At 43.5% G+C, this 15,963-nt stretch overlaps 1 protein-coding gene across 4 annotated transcripts in view; it reads left to right on the top strand.

The window, feature by feature from the left end:
- Positions 1 to 15,963, top strand: part of LOC143104697 (3'-5' exoribonuclease HELZ2-like) — a 58,453-nt gene that overhangs the window by 17,756 nt on the left and 24,734 nt on the right. For 3 of the 4 annotated variants that reach the window (XM_076268935.1, XM_076268937.1, XM_076268936.1), the window contains 4 exons: positions 859 to 1,488; positions 1,617 to 2,418; positions 2,606 to 2,681; positions 2,773 to 6,172. The exons of the other annotated variant lie outside the window; for it this stretch is intronic. In XM_076268935.1, coding sequence (XP_076125050.1) covers positions 859 to 1,488; positions 1,617 to 2,418; positions 2,606 to 2,681; positions 2,773 to 6,172 — 4,908 coding nt within the window. The remainder of the gene's footprint in view (positions 1 to 858; positions 1,489 to 1,616; positions 2,419 to 2,605; positions 2,682 to 2,772; positions 6,173 to 15,963) is intronic. 4 annotated transcript variants of the gene reach the window in all.

Raw genomic sequence — 15,963 nt, 5'->3', positions numbered from 1 at the left:
ACACCTCCTTATACTTAATATTGTAGCGTCGGCGTAAAAAAAGACTGTGCTACCGTTCTCCGGCGAAAAGCATGCTGGGACACGAGAGCGAACAATCGGGGGGTTTATGTCGTTATTATCCTAAGTTATAAGTGTAAAGTTGGTGTCTTTATCCTAACATGTTTCCCTTTTAGTTATCCCTCGTGTGTGTTCCTTTTCGTGTGGGGGGCTGGACCTCCCCTGTTGGTGTAGTGTGTGTGTCTTCTTGACCTACTCTGTGTGCATTGTGTTCTGTGTCTTGGTCTTGGTCTGTGTCCCTGCTCTCGTTCTCAGCAAATAAACCTTTTGATTGGACAACTGTGTGTGTCGCTATCAAATCGTTACAATATCTTCATGTGCATTTGCTGCAGAGATCTGAAATACGGGCACAGCATTAATTAAGTATTTTATTTGCAGACATTGTCAATGGGCATGCTGTACAAACTTTTAATGGTCCACTCATAACGAGGACATGTTTGTCTTCCATCCTAAAATGTTTGGATGGGCTAGGAATAATACTTTTAACATGGCCTCCAAGATAAATATTATTAAAAAATCAAGCTGAATCAAGCTGAGTTTAACAGAAATATTTCACAAGAAACAGGGACAAAAACATTATAGACAAAGTTTAAGTAAAATTTGAGTTGGTGCGATAACCATTTTCCTGGATTCTGTCTGATTTAACATGGACCCTATTGCAAAAACTTCCTGAAGAAGTTGAAAGCCCTTTTTTTCTCAATATGTTCATCCAACTCTTTTAAAATAAATGGTTGGAATAACTTAATGCCTGTGTTACAATTACACCAATTACTTTTATTTAATAACTTCTTCTCATCACAGGCTTGATTTTCGGGGAACCATGACATTAGCAAGCCCTTACAAAGAGATAGGTTTCCGTGCACTTCCTGGAGGGCTTTTTGGCACTTTGGCTTTCTCCTTTAATATAGCACAAGGCGCTCCAGAGGGATTCTTGCTGAAACGAGAGGTGGACTCTGTTCTTGTTGGTGAAGTCACTTCCTGTGATCCAAAACAAAAGGTCTATGAGGCTGTCATCATTAGAGATGTTGCCAGTGACAAAGAGATACATCTGCAGCTGTCGAGAACTTGCTGTTTAAACTTGGACCTTCAAAAGGATCAGATACGTGACATGGAGGTCCAATTCCAGCTGAATCGTCTCTCATTCTGTGAGATGCACAAGGCCATTGATCTCCTTCCAGACTTGGATAACGTGCTCCCAGATTTCACAAACAGCTGTGTTCCGTCACATTCACTGAAATATCCGAAGCTCAATGCAAATCAGCAGGCTGCCATGGAATTCATCCTTGGTGAACTTGATGGAAAAAATGGTGTCGCACCGCTGCTGATATATGGGCCCTTTGGAACTGGAAAAACATTCACTTTGGCCTCAGCCGCAAAAGAGGTAGTCTGCCAGTCTAGTGGCCGTGTACTTATCTGCACACTCACAAACAGGTAACTTCAACAAAGACAGATTTCACTCAATCATTGATTTCAATTAATTCAGGTAAATAATACTTTAAGCAGTTTTTGAGATAATGTAATTGGGAATGCTAACCAAATTTTAACCTCTTACATTTCAGCTCTGCAGACATATATGTCAATCGCCACTTCCATCAGTACTTTGAAGCTGGGTATCATGAAGTCAAACCACTTAGAATTAAGAAAACGATGAATGAGACTACTGTTAGAGCTACAGATGTGATAACACTGAAGTACTGTCTTTTGTCTCCAAATGGCCAATTGTTCATTTTCCCAATGAAACATGACTTAGACTCACACCGTATTGTGATAATAACGACTTCATGGGCAAAGAACCTCCATGACCTGAAGCTCCCCGAAAACTACTTCAGCCACATCATGATTGACGAAGCCTCTCAGATGCTGGAGAGTGAAGCCCTGATGGCTCTTGGCCTGGCAGGCCCTAAGACTCGAATAGTTCTGGCTGGAGATCACATGCAGGTGGGGCCCAAGCTCTTCTCTGTGGAGGATCACAAGCGCTCAGACCACACGCTGCTCAATCGACTCTTCCACTACTACCAGTCCGAAAGGAAAAACGTTGCCTTAGAGAGCAGAATAATTTTTAATGAAAACTACCGTTCAAATAAAGAGATTGTGAATTTTGTGTCCACCCACTTCTACACTGCCAAGCGAGATACCATCAGAGCATGTGGAAATGTACCTGCTCATCCCAAACACTATCCACTCAGGTTCCATCATGTTAGAGGGGAATGGCATTTACATCCAAAGAGCCAGTCTTGGTACAATTTGGAAGAGGCTGAGACAGTTGTAAACATAGTTGGAGAACTTCTTGATGACTGGCCAGCAAAGGAGTGGGGACCACAAAAAGCAGAAGACATCTGTGTTCTATCGGAGGGTCACCAGGTAAGGATTTGTTCCAGTGGTTGTGTTGTATTATTAAGCATTAAGTAAATATTAAGTATTGAGCCCTAAAGTTACATGATTGTGAAAATAGTGTCCAGGTACAGTGGGAGAAATGTCCATTAGGACTCATGGTGATAATCATGAATCTGAAGCTTGCATCTCATTCATGTTACTTATACATTAACAGGTTCAAGTCGTGAGAGAAAAACTTAGGAGAAAACGGCTTGGCAGAGTATTAGTGCAAAACTTAGCCAATGTTCAAGGTGAGTCATTAGTTCTTAGCTCAGCAGTCAAAATATATAATTTATCATTATGTTAATGTTCTGTTTGTCATTATGTCCTCTTTCTTGACAGGTAAGCAGTTCAGGGTGATAGTGATGACTGCAGTTCAGACACGAGATCAATTACTCCAGTCAAATACCAGTTGTTTGGAGTTTTTCAATGATGCCCGTGTCTTGAACACGGCCATGACTAGAGCGCAATCTGAGGTGATAGTAGTGGGAGATTCTGCTGCTCTCTGCTTCTTCGGGAAATGCTCCAAAACATGGAAATGCTACATAGAGCATTGCATCAAGAAAGGAAGTGCCCAACCTGACCACCTCACAGAGGAATTTCTGAGGAAGGAAGTGGAGGAAATTTCAAGATTCCAGAAAGCAGAACGTAATGTTGATGCAGAAGACAGTCCATTGGTTGAAGAGGATCAGATGGATCTGATATTGCAACAAATGATCAATGACTATGCTGATGAAAACAGTGAACAATCAGAGGCAGAGAGTGTGACACAGAGTAACTTTCCATCTCGAGCAAGCACAAGGAGATCGTCTAGGAATACACATGTATACAAACAAGGGCAATCCTGGAATATACTGACCATAGGATATACAGTACGATCTGAAGATCCCTCTGATGATGAGTCTGATATGGGCCGAGGTATAGGCCATACTGCACGATCTGAATGGCTCTCGAAGTCTGAAAAGGATAGATCTATTGTAGGTGAGTCCTTTTTATGTATTCTTAAAGATGACTTCCAGCATAGAGAGGACAAAAAGGAGAGTAAGTTCATTAAGAAAGAAATGGTGTCCATCAACAAAGATGCAAAAACAATCCGTGTGCTACTACTGAAGCGCTCTCGTGATTGGATGCCCATTTGGAATCTTGAGAATGGAGACTGGAAGATTGCAAGGTATGAACACATTGATGAGAAGCTGAGGCAAAAGCATTTGTTCATTGTGCAGGTGATTTGCTGGAAAGACAACTGCTACTTTCCACTAGGAAAAGTGATTGATGTTCTTCCCATTGGGACAACTGTAGATGAGGGCCTAAGGGTCTTGGATGCGAAGTTCAAAATGGACCAGTTGCCTCCTACTGATTTTCCCATTGCTGATGTGGACGAAAAAAATAAACCTGAGGACTTGCGGAAATTAATCACTTTTACTATTGACCCATTTAAAGCTACACACCTGGATGATGCAATAAGTGTGAAAAATGATGAGAATGAAAGTCATTATGAAGTTGGAGTTCACATAGTTGATGTTGCAAGTGTTTTGAGAAAGGGTGATTTGCTTGATAGAAGTGCTGAGGAGAGGGGAGCCACATACTATCGCACTGGAACTGGGGAAAAGCCAATCTTCATGTTCCCAGAATCGGTCAGCATGACACAATGGAGTCTTTTACCGAATAAAGATCGAAGAGTCATTTCACTAATCATTAATGTGGATAAAGAAACAGGCTCAATTATTCACAAGACATGGCAGTTCTCCCTAATAAATTCTAACAGGAAGCTGTCCTATGAAGAAGTGGAAGATATTCTCAGCAAGATATCAGAGAATAGGGAATGGGGAACAGGGAATGATCTGAAGTGTGATACACTGGAAGACTGCATTGCAGTGGCATACCGATTTTCTCAGACTTGCAGGAAGGGTAGGCTTCAGAGAGACTGGTTATATTCCCAACCAGACAAATACCAGACTACAGGGAGAAGGAGATCCCATATCATGGTAGAAGAGCTTAACATAATGTTTAACCATGAAATGTCCAGATATTTGATTGACAATGATGAAACCAAGTGTTGCTGTCCCCTAAGATGCCAGAAACCTCCAGATGAGGAGGAGATAAGAAAACTCAAAGAGAGATACATGGATCAGATACCGATGTCAGCACACTTGAAGCATCTCTGTGGTGGTGAGGAACAGAATCTAGGAGATGGACCTTTCACAGTGTTGTCATCTACCTGGAGTAAGATAAAAGAAGCTGCCCTAAGAGGCCAATATGATATCATGGCTGACCTCATTGGAACAGATGACTGGTACCCACAACTTCTGCCTGTGATTTCAAAATTAAGAGATGTTCAGGGTAAAGCCTACTTCATTCGCTCCAACTCTGGTGAAGAGTCTAATGTTGGCCACTATTCACTGGCGGTTGATGCATACACCCACGCATCGTCACCCATTAGGCACTATATGGACGTGGTCTTGCAGAGGCTCTTTCATTCAGCTTACAGTCAAAGTTCTGTCCAATATTCTCAGTTAGATATTGACAAATTGTGTAAGCAGTTTGAGAAAAGCAACATAAATGTTGAGGAGTATGAAAGACAAGTTGAGATCATGAATTTCTCCATCAGCCTTAGTAAGCAAAGTTCTTCCAAACTGGCTTGTGTGGTGTTTGTAAACCAACAGGAAGATCATTTTACTGTGTCTTTCCTACATAACAAGGGTTTGTTGCCTGAAAGGCTGTTTTTACACTATAGAGACCTGCTATTGGACAACCAACCTAAGTTTGATCAAGAGCGAGTCAAGCTAAAGTGGAGGAGACGAGTGTACACATTACACAGTTCAAGGGTGCGAGCAGAACTGAGAGAACTGGAAGAAGGCAATCCATGCATCAAGGTCCCACGGAAGACATGGCATGACATTGTAGTGGCAGTTCAAAGTGAGGACTGGGCTACGGCAACCGATCTCATCTGCACATGTGAAATGTGGAGTGGGGAGGAGTCAGAAACTGAATCTGGTGATGACATTCAACAACCTCAAGATGAAGACTTAGATGAAATTCTGCAGCTTCAAGATAGAGCAAGTCAGGAAAAGCTCTACACTATGCACTCCCTTCACTTGAAACATGGTGAAACACTAAAAGTACAGCTAACAGCAGAGTGCCATAGGGGTTCTTGTATCCCCAGAGCTCAGCTCCTGTATGTTAAGCCTAACTTTGTGGTTTGTGTAGAGCATGCTCATCAGCCAACAGATTGTTTCAGCAAACAGGCTGAACGTTGCACCAAGGATTACTTTAAAGACGTCCAGGAATATGTGAAGATCTGGAAACCACTGTGTCAGATGGTGTCTGCTAGCAGTGCAGTGGGGGATGGTGACAGCATAACCATTGAAGATGTTCAAATAGCATGGGAACAAACAGGAAGACGCAATATAACTGGAGGGAGTTTCTCTTTGCCCATGGAGTGCATAAAAAAATGGAGGATTGAGTGTGACCTAGCCCAGTGTTACCTCTGCATTAAGAAAAGGAATCTAAAGTTGAAGTTGAACACCAGACAGTCAGATGATTTCTATGATCCTTGCACATCCTTTACTTGGGTGGTCCATGGGGTGGTGACCAGCTGTGAAAGAAGTGGGAAGAAATCCAGCAATCAGTCAAAAACAGTAAAATTTTACATCAACCACAGATCAATGACACACGTTCCAAATGAAGTCCTCCAAGATTCAGACTTCTCAGTTGAACTTATCCCCAAGCTTCCTCCAGATGTGTAAGTACTCAGCAGCTAAAGTTAAGTAAGTAATAGTGTAACGGAAAGCAGGTTATAACTGTTGACCCTTGAGGCACACACAAACAACGCTGAAGGATTTTTTTATAAAAAACAGTTTTATTAAATTATCTTAAAAATTGAGCGGTTCATATATGACACAACAGTACATTACCAGTTGTAAGCAATTAAAAGTATAGGACCAGTGTGAAAGAGCTGAAGGGCCACAGATTAAATCAATAGCCTATGTGAAGTTCACAACCCAATTGCAGTATAAGACCAGTATGAAAGAACTGAAGGGCCACAGAACAAATCAATAGCCCATGTAAGTTTACAGCCTGTTGACAGTATAGGACCAGTATAAAAGAACCGAAGGGTCACAGAACAAATCAATAGCCCATGTAAGTTTACAGCCTGTTTACAGGATAGGACCAGTATGGAAGCACTGAAACTACAAAACAAATCAATAGCCTAGTATATGTAAATACCATATTCTGGCGCCCTCTAGAGGAGGGAGCTCAGGCTATAATGCTCTACGCAATGTGGGTATGCCTGACGGTGTGACGGCATATAACACAGCACACAATTATTATGTAACACAGCACACAATTATCAATCCTCACGGCAAACGTAAAGGGCCATACAAGCCAACAGTATCACGGTGAATCATAAGAGCACTGAACACCACGGCAACACAGCAAATTTAAGCTACCGTGACATTCAGACAAAACGGGCAATAGGCCCACAGAGACATAGAGCACTTAACAGCATAAGACAATCACCAGATTCAGGATCACATAGCAGGCCTATCTAGCACCATGGGCAGCCGGACATAATAATTAGGCTAGACAACTGGTAATATTAGTTCGTACAAGGAAAAGACTAATAAGGGCTATAGAGGAACAGTCCATGCACCACTCACGACCCAGCGATTTACTCCTCCACGTAGTAGCTGCCAGCGCTCGAAGCTAGCTAGCCTACTCAATGGCCGCCGCGGTGAACAGTCCAGACCCGACACTCCCAATAGTCCTCTCCTTATGGCACGCACTCGCTTTCAAGACCCACACGCCTCTTCGTAGACACGAACAGAGCTGTGGAAGGGGGGGAACAGTGATCAGCAATCACACTGACACAAAGCTAGGCCACTCGCACAAATAGTGGTAGGCTACGATATGAGTACTTCCCTTTAGTGCAATACATAGAGTGCGTTGTAGGCCTCTCTTTCGCCGTCTTCCTCCGCTCGATTCAGCTGTCTCCGGAACTGCAGGGGAAAGGGGTAGAAATCAATGTCCACAACAGCCGCGATAACAGCCCTCTCACTCATAGAACGATGGTCAAGTTACTTCCCTTAACGTGGATATATTGGGTGCGTTGTATTCCGGTCTGTACGCCGCTCTGATAGAACGATATATAGCCTCTCCCCAGGTGCGTTGTGTCTTCCGAGCCCCCTTTACTTCTCCGGGCTTCGGTGGTAGTCCTTGCGGGTGCCTACTGCCACCAAGAATTCTCTCAGTCAAAGGCCACCATTGGCATTTTAAATCTTTCAGCCACCAACTGCGCAGGTCTGCCATTGAGGGGCGATTGAATGCATCTGTAGAAGAGCACAACAAACCGCATACACACCACAACGTAATCATACACTATTAACCAGCCCCACCCCCTACCATCAGTTAATGTTCCTGATAACACATTCAGCCCCGTTACATTTCTCCCCCCCGCCTAATGGTGGTCGTCCCCGACCACTACCAAAGTCAATGTTCAGTGTTTTTTTTTTTTTTGTGGTGGCTGGTAACGGTTGTAACGATCTTGGTTCCATTGAGTTCGTCATTCTACATTGTTACGAACCGTGGCGTAGGCATGCAGGAGCGCTTGGTGGTGGCTACGGACCCAGCCATCCAGGTCCTCTCTGTGGAGGAGCAACGTCATGTAGCATGTCTACGGGTAGTCTGGCGTGGCGCCCAAAGATGACGTAATGAGGGGTCATGCCCGTGCTTGCGTGTGTAGTGTTGTTGTAGGCTTGCAAAAGGGCAGGAAGTAAACTTGGCCAATGAGTCTGAGAGTTAACCTCAATAGTGCCCAACAGAGACAGGAGAGTGCGATTAAAGCGCTCGCAGGCACCGTTGCCCTGTGGGTGGTAGGGCGTAGTGCGTACCTTTTTGCAACCATACACCACACACAGCTGTTGCATCAGTGCTGATTCGAAGGCTGCTCCCTGGTCCGTAAGTATCCGCTCAGGACAGCCAAATGGGAGAATGAGGGCTGTCCATAGGGCCTTCACCGTTGTTAGGGCAGTCTGATCCTTTGTCGGCACTGCCAGAGCATAGCGAGAGAAGAGGTCCGTAATGACGAGGATGTATTGGTAGGCGTAAGATGGCCTCCCGAGAGACAGGAAGTCCAACGCCACAGTCTCGAAGGGATAGCTGGAGGGGATCGGACATAAAGGGGCTTTTGTCAACGCACCAGACTTCCACTACACAAGTGGTGAACTCTGCTGCCCACATCCGTGCGTTTGTACTCATCCCAACCCAATAGAATAAAACACCATCTTGTCGCCACTTGCATGGCCCCCGGCCTTGTGGTAATCCTCCCAGAGTCTTCGGGCCTGTTGTTTTGGGACGAGAACTTGGTCCACTGGCTCACCGGTGTCCGGCTCCGTGACACACCTCACCAGTACTCCGTCTCGCAGCTCTAGTCGGTTCCACTCTCGGAGGAGGCAACGCAGCTGTGGGGACAGGGAAGAGCGGTCATTCTCTGATGGGGGCTTATCGTTCACCTTCCAAGCATGAAGGAGTTCTTGTGGGTTACCGCGTTGAGTTCACGGTAGTCCACGCAGAACCTCAATGAGCCATCTTTCTTTTTTGCGAGGACTACTGGAGCAGCCCACGGGCTAGCACTTTCCTTAACCACCCCACTGTCCAACATCCCTTGCAGTAAGGTCCGTAGTTCCATGTAGAGTTTTGGGGGAACTGGGCGGTAGCGCTCTCGAATTGGTGGTGCCTTGCCAGTGGGGATCTGGTGAGTGATGACAGCAGTCCTCCCGAAATCCTCGTCGTTGACTGCAAACACATGGGACCACCTATGCAATAGCGCCTTCAACTGTGCCTGCTGGTCGTTGTTCAGTCCCTCGCCACACAAGGACATGGCTGGGTGGTCATCAACCGGAGTCTGGTCAACATGCCGGATATCGACCTCAACGACATGAGGTCCAGCGTTTCACAGCACCAATCTTGACTGCCCCAGAATGTCTTGTTGATCAATCTGGCTAACTGAAGCCAGGGGGCGTCTCTGAGGGAGTTCCAGGGGAAAAGGGTTAGGGTTACATATACGCAGGGGAACCTTAGCCCCTTGAGTCCAACTCACTGATCTAGCCACCCTCCATTCTTGGCTATAGTTTTCCAGATCATCGATCAAGACGGGACAGTCGGGTTGGCCAGCGGCACCTGGGCCCAGACCATCATCTCTGTTGAAGGCGGAATCACCACTGGGGGCTGCCGCGGAAGTCTAGCCACCCCCTGTAGGTCCATACACGTTACTGAAGTGTTAGTCCTTTGGCAGGCAGCAAAGGCAGCGTCCCAGAATACAGATTTAAATGCAGCCACACCGGGGTGCCTACCACAGAAAATACCAGCCCAGCAGTCTGCTATGACATTCATGCCCAAGAGTCCACACTCAGTGTTGATGCAGTCATCTCGGACAATCACCACCCCTTTCCCTTTCACATCTACAGTGGGTCCCTGTTAAGTTTGGATGGGTTCCTTCAGGAATCACGATCCTCATTTTCTCGGCAGAAATGGCACAAACTGCAGTTGACACAAACAACCACAAGGTGTCACTTTGGTGCCACTACTATTTTTGATGCGACTTGACTTACTGCTTCCATGATGCAGTTTCCAAGTCAGTAGAACAATCAGAGAAAGCTGAGCCATTACCAAACATATATGATAATACAATAGCGTGAGTTTATATATCTTATACCCTATTTGTCACGGTTACTTATAGATTTGATAGTGAAACTATAAACGCATAAGAGCATAAGAGACTTTCAGCGGGGGCACGGGAACTTAAATTGATCACGGTAGTTTAAGCTTACACTTGACAAAACATTCTAATATGAAAATGTAGATGCAATTGTTGTAAAATGGTGCAGCTCCTTTAAGAAAGCACCGTGTGCATGGATGGAGAGAGAGAAAGCGAGAGGGGATAGGCCTATGTGTGTTAGAACTTAGCGTGTGGAAAAAGTACGTGCTGTTGAGACTGGAGCGAGTCATATTCAAAATAATGCCAAAAAAAGCAATTATCCTCATTCATTGCAACCAAAGCATGCCTGCTTGCCGACGTTCAAACGAAAAATATATCAAAGCACCTTTTGCGTTTGAATGTAGCACGAAAAAATGTTTAAACAGCTGGACAAATGGTTTAGCTAATTGATTATATAACCTGTACACCAGCAATTGTTGAACATTTACCTGTACAAGTACATTGACAGTAGCCCAGCCTAACAGCATGTTGTAGGCCTACTGTAGAAATTTCACTTAAATTGCAACCGCAACATGCCTGCTTGCCAACGTTCAAACGACAACGAAAAAGATAATAAAACAACAAGAGGGTTGAGTCTGAATGACACTTGAGTTTTTAGACACTGAGTTTTTGTAGTTAAGAAATATTTTCGTATAAAAAAATGGTCATTCTTCAATCTCCTTCACTGACGCCTATGGAAAAGGCTTAACGTCCCAAAACAACGATCAATGATCATCAAATTTCTCTCTCACATTGCTCCTCATAACCATCTATAAAAAAGTGTTTTTTCTTTTCTTTTTGAGCACATCCGAATCCCAGGACATAACGCACTGGACCTTATAATAGGCTCGAGATATAATTCCAAAGGGGGCAGATAGGGGCCACTGCACTTAAAACTTAAAAAGATGAAGCTTTCCGAACTTTGAAATTGCGATCAGTGACTGGCATCGGGTGAACGAAGCTTTTCGAAGTTGAACAGGCTATTAAAAACTATTTGCGCATCTCCATGTCACAGGAGAGACTGGGCTCTCCCTTCTATGAAAAAGACGTTAGGCTACCTGCAAACTGGCCTATGATTTCATTGCTGAGTTTGCGGCAAAGCAAGAAAATGTTTTTTTTTCCTGAGTCAGGATATGGCGAGTCTACGACGGAGTATTAGGGCCACACATGAAGGAAAAAATATTTTTGCCATGACGAGATTAAACTCGCCATGTCGACATTAAACTCGACATTTCGAGAATAAAGTTGAAATGTAATGTCGACTTTAATCTCAATGTATCGACTTTAAAGTCGCCATGTCAACATTAAACTCGACATTTCGAGAATAAAGTTGAAATATCATGTCGACTTTAATCTCGACGTGTCGACATTAAACTCAACATTTTGAGAATAAAATTAGTTTGAAGAGAGAACGACCACTCGAGACGATTGAAAGGGAGGACGAATTAAACATTCCAGTTTTCTTCGACGGCAACAATGATTAGACATAGGCCTATATCATGTGAACAAAACATAAAACATTAACCTTCGTTGCTCAGCCAAATACTGTCCTGTAGGTCCTTATCACGGAGTTACAGGCGATAAATGCGATGGTCAAAAGCCTAAACGTCATTAGCGGTTTATTTATTTATTGTAGGCCTATTATTAAAGAGAGTTTTTCATCTAAAGGTTCAACTTCATGCTTATGCACTAGACTAGGCATAGGCTAGCCTACTAGGCGCTCTCCCCAAGAATTTCACATTGTTTGTTTGTAATGGATGCAAAACAGCCTATTGCTGAATGTCTAGGGACGAATGAAGCTGTCCTCCTCCCGACCACACATAGTGCATAAATAAAGTATACATGCACACATATTCCCTCACGGGATCAAAATAGTATATATGCTTAGGCTATACCTGTGTTTTATAGCCTCCTATTGCAGGTGAGACATGGAAAAGCAGTTTTAGAGAAATTAGTTAACCTATGGAGAGTGATGGCCTGTGGTTCATGAAGGGCAGTTATTTGAAAGTGCGGTGGCCTTACCCATGTAAAACAGAGTGAAATAGCATTTTGTATAGAAACATTATATCATTGGATACATGTATTATTCTAGCCATATAGCCTAAACGGCATAGTGCACGGTATTTCCAACCGCGAGATACAGCACTTCACGATGACGGCAATGAGTAGTTAACAGACAAGACGCAATCTATCTGAATATCTGCAATCTAGCAATCTATCTGAAATGACACCTATTTGATTTGAAGCCCATTATTCATGTAACATATTGTGTGTTAGTGTAGGCTCTTAAACTGTGTATGCTATGTTTAAACTGTATTGCGAGTTTAATGTCAACATGTCGACTTTAAAGTCGACACGTCGAGATTAAAGGAACCATATGTAAGAAATGTATTTCAATTAATCATAAAATTGCCCTGTTATGTCACTAGACATTAAAAAATCATGTTCATTTCAAATACTTATATCAATGACAACAGTAGTCCGGCCAGGATATTGTCATTTAAAAAGTGAAGTTGCAGCCCTCAACTGATGTTGATGTTGTGTTTTGTCATGTCATGTTGTGTTTTGGCCTGATGCGCCACCCTCCACCTATCTACTTATCACAAAGTCAGTAGTGTTTCGGCATCCGGGTTGACAACCTCGAGTCAGGGGGGAGGGGGAGGGGATATACCGCTCTACAGTAATTTGAAAGTGATTGTAGTACCAGTTTTGGCCACAATCTTACATATGGTTCCTTTAAAGTAGATATGATATTTCAACTTTATTCTCGAAATGTCGAATTTAATGTCGACATGGCGACTTTAAAGTTGACACGTCGAGATTAAAGTCGACATGACATCTCAACTTTATTCTCGAAATGTCGAGTTTAATCTCGCCATGGCAAAAATATTTTTTTCTTCATGTGTGGCCCTAATACTCCGTCGTACGAGTCAGTGTCATTTATTTGTCCAATGTTAGCCTATAGATACAGACCAGTACATCTTATCAATAGTTTGAATGTCGTGTGTGTTTCTGCTCATTGACAAATACCGTTCAGCACAATGATTCATGCCCAATTAATTCCCCCTGTTAAAGTGTTCGCCTTTGTTACACTATTTGGTTTCGTGATGTAGCCTAGCCTATGATAAACACCATATGGCCAAATATGTGACTCAGCTAATGTTATAGGCTATACAATTGAATTTCCCCTCTTAAAGGCAAGCTGGTGTAGCTTAGACTAGGCTACTATTAAAATACACCGACGGTAGCCTTGGCTATGTGTAAAGTAAGCTATCGCATGATTTCATGCACGTAAGTGAAAAGGGCCTTGCATCTGTCAAGTTCGCACAGGGCCTCGCATCCCCTTGCGACGGCCCTGAAGCTCCTCCTAAGACAGCGAGGAAAAAGTTAAAATATGCGATAAACCCGGGAAAAGTTGACAGGTTTGTTTCGGTCCCTGTGATTATTTGTGAAATTGTGCAAACGACAGCCTTTTCAAGGCATTTCAAGGAAGGAGTCGTAGCATGCAAGCTCCCAAATTGACCCAGTAGCCTAAGGCATCAATACATTTTTGGGACTGGGGAGGGTCATGCGTTTTTTCTCAAACGCTCCCAAAACTCCTCCGGTAGCCCCTTAATTAAATAAATAACGAACAGTCCCTAATTGATTAATAGCCTAGGCCTACACCAGCAATTGTTGAACATTGACCTGTACAGGACATTGACAGTAGCCCAGCCTAACAAGCAAATGTTGCAAAATACATCAAAAGACGCAATTAATCAGAAATAAATAATGTAATCTGCATCGCTTTATTTAACAAACTGCAAGCAACAAGAGCATTGAGTTCGCTGTAAGGCCAAACCCAAGAGCAAAGCCTATCTGTTAAGGCAGTCGATAGGCTATATAACAAGCTGTGTGCCTGGAAAGACGATAGATGACGGCTCTGGTCATCCCATACCCTCCCCCCACTTCCTGTAGCCTACCATTATGAAGGCCTGTAGCCTAAAACGACTCGTTGCCTTTTTGTGACATTAAGCTTTTTCACGTTAAGCCCCCCTCCCCCATCCCCTTCTTTCACAAGCAGTGGGGGAGCGCGGGGCACAAAGTAACACTTTTTGGTAGACAAAGGAGGGTTCTCCGCGCTTCTGTCGTTTGGCCACAATCCGTTGCAACCAGGCCAGGACAGATATTTTAGAGAGAAGGAGAGACGCCGGTGCAGCTCAGATGTCTTCTTAATTTTCTTTATTCTTTAGTAAAAGGTGCAGAACATTATTAAACTTTGACTAACATTTCGATGTGTCGATGTTTTTGACTAACGAACATCGAAACGTTAGTCAAAGTTTAATAATGTTCTGCACCTTTTACTAAAGAATAAAGAAAATTAAGAAGACATCTGAGCTGCACCGGCGTCTCTCCTTCTCTAACACTTTTTGGCTTTGGCTAAATATTTCTTATTTCACTAGTCACATGTTTTAACAAGCAACACTTATTGAACTAATAACAGACGTGTGTCGAAAATTGACTTTATTTTCCATACGGAGAAATAACATATGCAGAGTCTAACCAAGGTCAATCTTGCCAAAAAAGCCCTCAAACCTGAAAACACATGAGGCAAAAGTGCAAAACATCACAAAACTAACTAAACTAACACGCGCATATTTTTGTATTGCAATCATTGTAGCCTACAGTTGTAACAGCGCGTAACAGTCGTTTTACTCCCCGGATGCGCTCATTATAAAGAACGTTTAACGTGTCCCAAAAACAGCTATCAATTAATCACCAAACGTCTTATAAACAAGTATTGCCAGGAGCAACACCTTGCAAAAAATGATAACAATAGGCCTTTATATGGCTCTGCTCCTGCCTAGATTCGAACTCAGAACTGCCTGAAAGTTGCAGACCTGTTCTGGAAATACGTGCATTAACCCACTCGACCGTCAGACAACGCTATCTGCTTCGAGTAGGCCTATTGAGTAGGACTGTAGCCTACACTGGTTGCTGTGGCACAGTCTTGAGTGACCGAATTCGTTTTTCTTTGTCATATGAATGCTGTCATTTTGTTAACATTACTGTTAAGGAGATGCTGTAGGCAAAGTCTATATTTCAACCTCGTTAGTGTAGTAAAAAAAAAATCAGAACTATTCACAAGGTTTCTGGGCAGCATATTTATGTTCTGTTAGCAAGCGAACTTCTCATGACTACCGACAAAGTAGCCTACTGCCAGCTGACGAAGCTCTCATTTTAAAACATTACTGAGAGACAGACACTGTACAATCAAGAAATCTTGCCACTGAATCCAAAACTATGTTTAACATTATGTACAAGGCTTAGGCTACAGTGGACTAGCATGTTGCAGGGGCTGCTAAAAACACAGAGAAACGCACTGAAAACTCGGCCAATCACAGCCCTTGCTGTCGAATTCGTCTGGTTCGACCGTGGAACTCCACAGCGGACTATGCTGCCCCCAAGCGGCTGCAGTTGTACTTACATTTCACCATTCACCATGATCGTGAATGAAGTGTCAATTTTTAACGGGGACCCACTGTATGCCCCCAATCTGAAAATCTAAAACTGCATACCCCACATAAGGAATATTTAGCCCATTGGCTGCTTTCAGGGCCAGCCACGATATACTGCTCGGGTCGAGCATACTACCTTCGCCAAAGTGGCGCCGGAACAAGGTTTCACTAAAAAGAGTTACTTGCGAGCCAGTGTCAAGTATGCATGGTATTCGTTGTTGTTGGACGAGCACTTTAACTTCGGGGCATCTACCCACTATCGAGGGCTTTTGTGGGGGC

Source organism: Alosa pseudoharengus, unplaced genomic scaffold, assembly GCF_046254945.1.
Source record: "Alosa pseudoharengus isolate Yale_2024_CS ecotype anadromous, Long Island Sound unplaced genomic scaffold, YU_APseudo_1.1 YU_APseudo_1.1_scf_5, whole genome shotgun sequence".
Taxonomy (NCBI): Eukaryota; Metazoa; Chordata; class Actinopteri; order Clupeiformes; family Clupeidae; genus Alosa; species Alosa pseudoharengus.
Note: the sequence above shows the minus strand (reverse complement) of the source record. Positions and strands in the feature narration are given on the sequence as shown.